An 8,124-nucleotide genomic window follows, 5' to 3' on the forward strand; every position below is an offset into this window, starting at 1 on the left:
TGCACCCAACAATGGAACAACTAAATACATGAAGTATTAACAAACATTGAGGGAGAAATAACAGGAGAGTTTAACTCCCCCACTTACATCAATTGAGTGATCATCTAGAAAGAAAACAAAAAAATCAAGAAACTACATCTTTGAATGACACGAGACCAGATGGACTTAATAGATTTATACAAACATTCCATAAAAACAGAATACACATCCTTTCCGAGGGCACATAGAACATTCTCCAGGACAGATCACATGTTAGGCCACAAAACAAGTCTCAATAAATTTAGGAAGACTGAAATCACATCAAGATTGGAAAAATTAGTATTATTAAAATGTCCATACTACCCAAAGCAATGTACAGATTCAATGTAATTCCTACCAAAATACCAGCAGGATTTTTCATGGAACTATAATACTAAAATTTGTGTGGAACCACAAAAGACTACAATAGCAAAAGCAATCTTAGGAACAAAGCTAAAGGTATCATAATCCCAAGTTTTATGATATTCTATAAAGCTGCAGTAAGTAAAACATGATGATACTGACATAAAAACAGACACACAGATCAATGAAACAGCACAACGGGCCCAGAAATAAACCCATGCCTGTATGTTAAATTAACCTACAACAAAGGAGGCAAGAATACAGTGGGGAAAAGATCACCCCTTCAGTAAATGATGCTGAGTAAACTGGACAGCTACATGCAAAAGAAGGGAACTGGACCCCTTTCTGACACCATAAAAAGAAATAAATTCAAAATAGATTAAATACCTAAGTGTGAGACCTGATATCATAAAATTTTTATGATAAAGCAGTAATCTCTTTGGCATTGGTTTTAGCAATAGTCCTCTAGAAAGGTCTCCAGGCAAGAGAAACAAATTCAAAAATCAACTCTTAGGGCTACACAAATAAAAAGCTTTTGTATAGAGAAGAAAACCATCAACAAAACAAAAAGGCAGCCTACTCAATGGAGGAAGGTCTTTGCAAATGATTTATCCAATAAAGGGTTAAAATGCAAAAAATAAAGAACTTCTACAACTATACACACATACACACACACACACACACACACACACACACACACTTAAAAAAAAAATAAATAGACACTTGGCCAAAGATGACATTCAGATGACAGATACACATGAGTGAAAAAGTGCTCAACATCCCTAATCATCAAGGAAATTCAAATCAAAACCACACTGAGATACCACTTCACACCTGTCAGAATGGCTAGAATCAAGAAGACAAAAAGTATTGGTGAAGATTCTTTTGAAGACAAAAGAATATCACACACGATTGATGAAATGTAAATTGGTGCAGCCACTGTAGAAAACAGTATAGAGTTTCCTCAAAAAATCAAATCTATTGTGGCCCAACAACTCCCTACTGGATATTTACGCAAAGAAAAGGAAAAACACTAATTTGAAAAGATACATGACCCCGATTTATTGCAGCATTATTCTAAGAGCCAAGATACAGAAGCAACCCTAGTGTCCATCTGTTCATGAGTGGATAAAGTTGTGGTATACATACACAAACACACGCAAACACATACACAAACACACATACACACAATAGAATATAACTTGGTCATTGCCATTTGCAACGTCATGGAGGGACATAAAGAACATTACGCTAAGTGAAATAAGTTAGACAGGACAAATACCACAGATTTCACTTATATATGAAACCTAAAAAAAAGAAGTGAATGAACAAAAAGCCTAAACAGACCCCAAAATACAGAAAATCGATCATTACCAGAGGGGAGAGGGGTGGGGTAAGCAGAAAATGGGTGAAGGGGAGTGGGAAATTCAGGCTTCCAGTTAGTTAATGAAGTTAGGAGAATAGAAAGTACAGCAGAGGGAATCTAGTCAATAATCCAGCAGCAGCATTTTATGGTGACAGATGGTAGGTTTGCTTGCAGTGAGCAGAACATCTAAACTTGTCCAATCCTTGTGTTGTACACCCAAAACTAATATAACATTATATGTCAACTACACCTCGATTAAAAAAAAAAAAAAAAAACTTGGGGAGATTTTGATAAAAATACATTGAATTTCTAGAATAACTTGAAGGAAACTGACAAAATTATGATATTGACTCTTTCATGAATATTTATTCATTCAGATTCTAGGAGTGTATCATTCAAAAAACATTTCATAATATTCTTTATAAGGGCCTTAGATATCTTCCTTAGATTTATTTTTAGGTATATAAAGATTTTGAATCAGAAAATGAATCATGGCATGTGAACAACAGACTTAAACATTTTATTCCAACTGCTTTGTCAGTAGGGAAAGGTCTCTGAAAGCTGCATCTGTGTACAATTGCTGTGATAGTTAGGCTTTGTTTGCCGTGATCAAGTCTCCCAGCCTCCTAGCTTTTCTTGCTCCAGGCCTGGAAGGCTAAAATCCATATATGGGCATCACCTGGGCTCCCAGCTTTCTGGCTTCTGGTGGGGAGTAAGCAGTGAGAGGCACTGGTAGGACACTAGAGAGCAGGAAGTGAGGGTTTGGGGTAGGGCTTTCCTAGGACTCCCCATTTCCCATTCTGATAACAGCTGAATTCTTTCAGAGCTCAGCTCCTGGGAGGAAGCTATATTCCAAACATCCCACCTCTCAGCAGGCTTTGAAAATGGTGTGATCTGTCAGGTCCAGGAATGGTAATTAATGTGGAAAACAAAGGCAGAAGAAAAATTTTTACAGCCCATTGACAAGTCCTTGAAACAGGCCGAGGGACATTCCTCTAGGGCTTGCCTGGCTGTGGATACTTTGCCAAAGGCAAAAGGCAATCTTAGCCCCACCCCCAGGACCCTGTAAGTCTACTTTAACATATAAAAACTCCTTTGGAAACTTCCTTTATCTCTACCCCCCAAGATACCTCTTGACAATCATTCCCCAAGTGTATGACCCACCAATAGCCATCTGAAGGGTCTGATGCCTGAGTTTTTACTCAACAGTAATAAATGACCTTTCCTAACAATAGCTAGCCCACTCAGGGTCCTGCAAACTGTGTTTCCAAAATAGGTGGGAGGCCTACACTGTCCCTAACCCTCCCCCCACTTAAAAGCATATAATGGGCCACTCCTCAGGACCCCAGTGCCGCTCTCTCTACCAAAGGATCCTGTCCCAGTGCTTCAGTGAAATCAGCTTTTTGCACCAAAGACTCTCGAGAATTCTTTCTTAGCCATCGGCTTCAAACCCTAACTTCTTTCCTAGGTCAGTAATGACCTCCTTTTGCTCTCAGTCCGTAAGCGCCTCCTCATCCCCACTGGTTCTTTCCCTTACCCTCACCACTGCAAATGGTCTCTAAGTTTTCTTCAATTAAAGCCCTTTGAGCATGTCAGCTGTATTCTGTTGGGATCCTAACGAATACGACTTTAGATTATTAAAATAAAAGTTGCTACAGAGTCTAGATCAATCCTGAAGCATTCTGGCTTCGCATTTAGTTTTTATTTTGCTCATTTTCAACTACTTGTCTATTGAAAGGGATATCATAAAACTGGTAGTAATCTAAGCTTAACCATTCTGCTCATAGGACCAGAATCTGTGAATGTGTCTAGTTCCATCCGCCATTTTATGAAGTGCTCTCTTTAAAACAATAACCTTTCCAAATTTAACAGCATTGATTTAACATAGTGGTCCTATATTTGCATTATGGTTGTTGAAGTTTTCACCAAGGAGGTATGGGTGTCATGTGGAACGGTTTTTACCCTGACCTTTTTAAACAAGGGCATCGAGGAGATATTCAGGAAAACTGAATGAGCATATAAATGCAAAATCACAGTCCTCCTCCAGGGGCGCCTGGGTGGCTCAGTGGGTTAAGCCTCTGCTTTTGGCTCAGGTCATGATCTCGGGGTCCTGAGAGGTCCTGGTTCGGAGCCCCACATGGGGCTCTCTGCTCAGCGGGGAACCTGCCCGCCCCCCCCCACCTACTTGCTTGTGATCTGCCAAATAAATAAATAAAATCTTTAAAAAAAAATCACAGTCGATTTAATAATCAGAAAAAGCACTAGGGTAGAGATGGGCTGCCAGCTTTTCCTCCTCACCTGCCCACAATACATAGTGGATTTGCGGGGCACTTCATGGTCTTTGCCTGTTTTTTGGTTTTTTTTAAATCTTTAAACTGGAAGTTCTTCAATGAAGCTCAAATGCCTTACTTTATGTTTTAATTTTAAAAATAAAATGAGCAGTTGCAAGAGATTTATCTTTGTTTTAAATACCTAACTTAAGAACTCAGACTGCTATTCCTGAAAAATGCCATGTCACTCTCAAACTTCCACTAATGAGATGAATATGTTAAAATCTCCTCCAGCAAATATGATTTACCACCTGCTCGCTTTTTCAAACTAAGTGAATACATAAGTAAATGTCACATAAGAATGGCATTTCCAAAAGTTTAATCCATTCCATTTGTTTTAGGTTAAAATATAAAAGCTTTCATCCTTTCAAAAGGAAAACTACACTTGAAATTAGCATAAATAAGTGTACCAAGAGTTTTAAAATTTCTGTTCAAAGCAGTGAGAGAGGGACCTCTGCTGTTTAAAAATGGCATTTAAAGCAGTGGGAATAATCCTAGATGGGCTCCTGCCACATTCTTTGGACATCGCAAGAAGTCTCTTTCAGAGAACAGTTGGGAAAGGGTGAGGAGTGTCATTTCCAAAGAGCATTTTTATGAAGGTAAAGCAAACTTAAAACTGCCAACAGGTTTTTCTAGTGGACACTTTTTAGGTGTAAATGGGTCAGCTGGGGGCTTTGGAAAATAATACCAATTCAGAAATACCATGACAAGTAAGGTAAACATGAGTTTTAAATTTCTACAACACAGGCTGCAGCTCAGATGAGGCCAAAGACTGATAAGAGCATCGAGCAAATAAGTTGCTTAATGCATAGTGATGGTGATGGTGACAAATGTTTTTAAAAGGATTTTGACTACAGTTATCACATTAAAAAAAAAACAATCCATTGTACCGTCTCCTAGCGGCTCAGTGTTTTGGTTACCTATTTTTTGGTTGTTTGTCCATTTCTTCTTTTACCACTGATTAATATGATAAGTGGATCTGCGTTTCTTCTCAATTTATAACACATTTCAATACGATGTTAAAACCAGGTTTTCTTGATCATTTAGACATTATGTGATTCATGAATTAGGATTGACATTTTGGTAATCTACAGCCCAAGGGAGAGGGAATAAATTGCTTTTTAACATCCTTTCCTCAATAAACTACCAAAAAAAAAAAAAAGATGTATCAAAAAGGAAAGAATTCTAGCTTGGTGTTAAAACAAAGAAGCTAAGCAACATGTGCAGGCTTAAAAGCCACTGTCCTCCACTGAGTACCCCGACGCTCAAGGGGCCTTTTCCATACTCATCCGCGGAGTCAGGGCGGTGTCCTCGCTCGCCAAAATCACGCCCAGGCTTCACGCCTTCCCAGCCTGCCCAGCATCAAGACGCTGGGCCCCCGTTCTGCATCCCTTTGTTGATCATTGCCCTTAAATTCCATGAAGAAAGCTCAGAAAAGTGGGTGTAGCAACACGCATCTTTTATTACCTGCCATGGGGCTTTTCTTAAGAAATTCCACTGGCCGCTTCCCAGGCCCTTTCGCCCACGGTGTGGAGCCGCGCTTGAACCTCGCAGCCTCGCGGGGGAGGTGCCCTGACCCCCCTACCCCACCCCTACCCCGCCCTCACCCCCCCCCCCACCCCCCCCCCCCCACCCCCCTCGCGGGGCAGGGAGGGGAGGCTTGCAAAGGTAGAGTGATTTGCCCGCAGTCCCCCCGCTAGGAGAGGGCGGGGACCATCCCCAGGGAGCCTAACCGCCCGCAGCTCCCCGCCGAGCCCCCCGCCCCGCGCCCCGGGGACGCTCCCGGCCTCGTCCCCCCGCCCGCGCGCCGCTCGCTCGGCCGAAGTGGTCGGTCGTTGTGACAACGTGAGGACGAACCGTCGGGAAGGAAACTTTTACCGAGTTTTCGCGGAAAGCGCTCGGTATCCCGGACGTCACCGGAGCGAAGGAAGCGGACCGCCCCCCCCCCCCCACACACACACACACGACCCCAGCGGGGGAGTCCGGAGGGCCGCGCTTGCATCCCTCGAGGCTGAGGGAGGCTGGGTGCGGGCCCGCCCGGCCACCCTCTCACCTGCTCGCCGCTCATGGCTGGCAGGACGCTCTCGGGTCACCGGATGGTGACTTGATCCCCCTGTGAGGCGCCCCTCAGACAAGAGAAGTGGCGTCCGGAGAGCCCGCCCGCAGCCTCTGCGCCCACAGCGCCCTGGGGGGGGGGGGGGGGTCCTAGCGTCCTCGTTGCTTAGCAACAGGCCCGGGCCGGATCCAGTTCCGGTCACCTACGGCTCCTGGGAAGGCCCCCGGCCGATGGGCGGCGCCGACCTGCAGGGGGCGCCTGGGAGCCGGGCCCGGGCGCTGGCCGGCGCGCTGGCGCCCCCGCAGGGCGCTCGTGGAACTGCTGAAGGCCGAGGGCGCCTCTGCCCCGAGGAGGGATGTCTTTCCCGCACCGACCTGCCGTTCGCGGACTCTCGCAGCTGCGTGCTGCGCGCCCCGGCCCTAGCCCCTCACTTATGCTCCTGCCCTGAAAGATCTCAGGGAACCAGTGAATTCGCTTTTCTCTAGAAACTAAATTCCTCTGGGAACAGCTAGAGCTAAGTCGAGGGGAGCGTCCAAGTCTTGGCTGCTGTAAATGATGCTGTAATAAACCCAAGGGTGTCTCTATCTTTAGTGTTTTTGTTTTCCTGGGTAAAGAGTGGCGTTCCTGGATCTTACGGTTTTTCTATTTCTAATATTTTGAGGCGCCTCCATACTGTTTTCCGCAGAGGCTGCAGCAGGGTGTGTTCCCAGCAACAGCGCAGAAGGGTCGCTTTTCCCCCAGAGCTGCGCCAACACCTGTTCCGACGGGTCGTTCCGTCCGGTCACTCTGACAGGGGTCGGGGCATCTCATCATGGCTTTGATTCGCGTGTGCCTGATGGTTAGGGGTGTTGAGCACCTTTTCATGGGTCTTTTGACCATCTGTGTCGGTCTCGTCTAGAACATGTTCGGGTCCTCGGTACACTTCTTAAATAAAAAATAATTTTGGTGTCTAATATAATTTCCTTATATATTTGGATATTAACCTCTATATAGCATTTGCAAGTATCTTCTCCCATTCAGTAGGTTGCCTTTTGGGGTATTTTGATGGTTTCCTTTGTCGTGCATAAACTTTATTTTGGTGTAGTCCCAAGAGTTGATTTTTGTTTGTAGCTCTCTTGCCCAAGATTTATCTAGAAAAATGTTGCTATGGCTGATGACAAAGAGATTAAAGTCTATGTTTTCTTCTAAAAGTTTTATGGTTTCAGATCTCATATTGAGGTCTTTAATCCATTTTCAGTTTATTTTTGTCCATGGTCCACTTGTCCTAGTCCCATTTATTAAAGAGGCAGTTTTTCCCCTACTGTATATTCTTGCCTCCTTTGTTAATATACCAACCCCTACGTTTATAGCAGCATCACTTACAATAGCCAAAATATAGAAACAACCAAAGTGTCCATCAATGGATGGATTAAAAAAAAAAAGTAGGATCTATACACACTGGGACACTACTCAGCCATAAAAAAGAAAAAAGATACATTCTTGCCCTTTGTGACAGCATGGATGGACCCAGAGGATATTATGGTAAATAAAATAAATTAGATAGAGGAAGACAAACACCATAGGATTTCACTTTATGTGGAATCTAAAAAACAAAACAAGTGAAACAAACCAAAAAGCAGACTCTTTAAATACAGAGAGCAAGCTGGTAGTTGCCAGAAGAAAGGGAGATAGGGGATGGGTGAACTAGATAAAGGATTTAATAGGTACAAATAACCAGTTGTAAAACAAATCATGGAGATGAAAAGTGGAGCTTAGAGAAAATAGCCAATAACATTGTAATGCTGTTGTACAGTTAGGGATGGGGACAGTGATGATCACAGTGAGCACGGAGTAAGGCACGGAACTGCCGGGGAAATGTTGGACACCTGAAGCTAACACATCATCGTAGGGAATCATACTTCCATTAAAAAAAAAGAAATTGAAGGAAGATCAGAGGCAGGTATTGGTCAAAATTTGGAGCAGAACGAAAAGGCTTTGAAATAACTACTCGG

General features: G+C 43.5%; 1 protein-coding gene across 1 annotated transcript in view; it reads right to left on the reverse strand.

Moving 5' to 3' along the window:
- DNAH7 (dynein axonemal heavy chain 7) overlaps positions 1-6,311 on the reverse strand; it is a 254,346-nt gene extending 248,035 nt beyond the window's left edge. The window contains 1 exon segment of the mRNA XM_045078496.1: positions 6,131-6,311. Coding sequence (XP_044934431.1) covers positions 6,131-6,145 — 15 coding nt within the window. The 5' untranslated portion in view covers positions 6,146-6,311.
- Positions 6,312-8,124: the final 1,813 nt, after the last annotated feature.

The sequence above is a fragment of the Mustela putorius genome, unplaced genomic scaffold (genome assembly GCF_011764305.1).
Source record: "Mustela putorius furo isolate JIRA1106 unplaced genomic scaffold, ASM1176430v1.1 tig00000275_pilon_pilon_pilon, whole genome shotgun sequence".
Classification (NCBI taxonomy): Eukaryota; Metazoa; Chordata; class Mammalia; order Carnivora; family Mustelidae; genus Mustela; species Mustela putorius.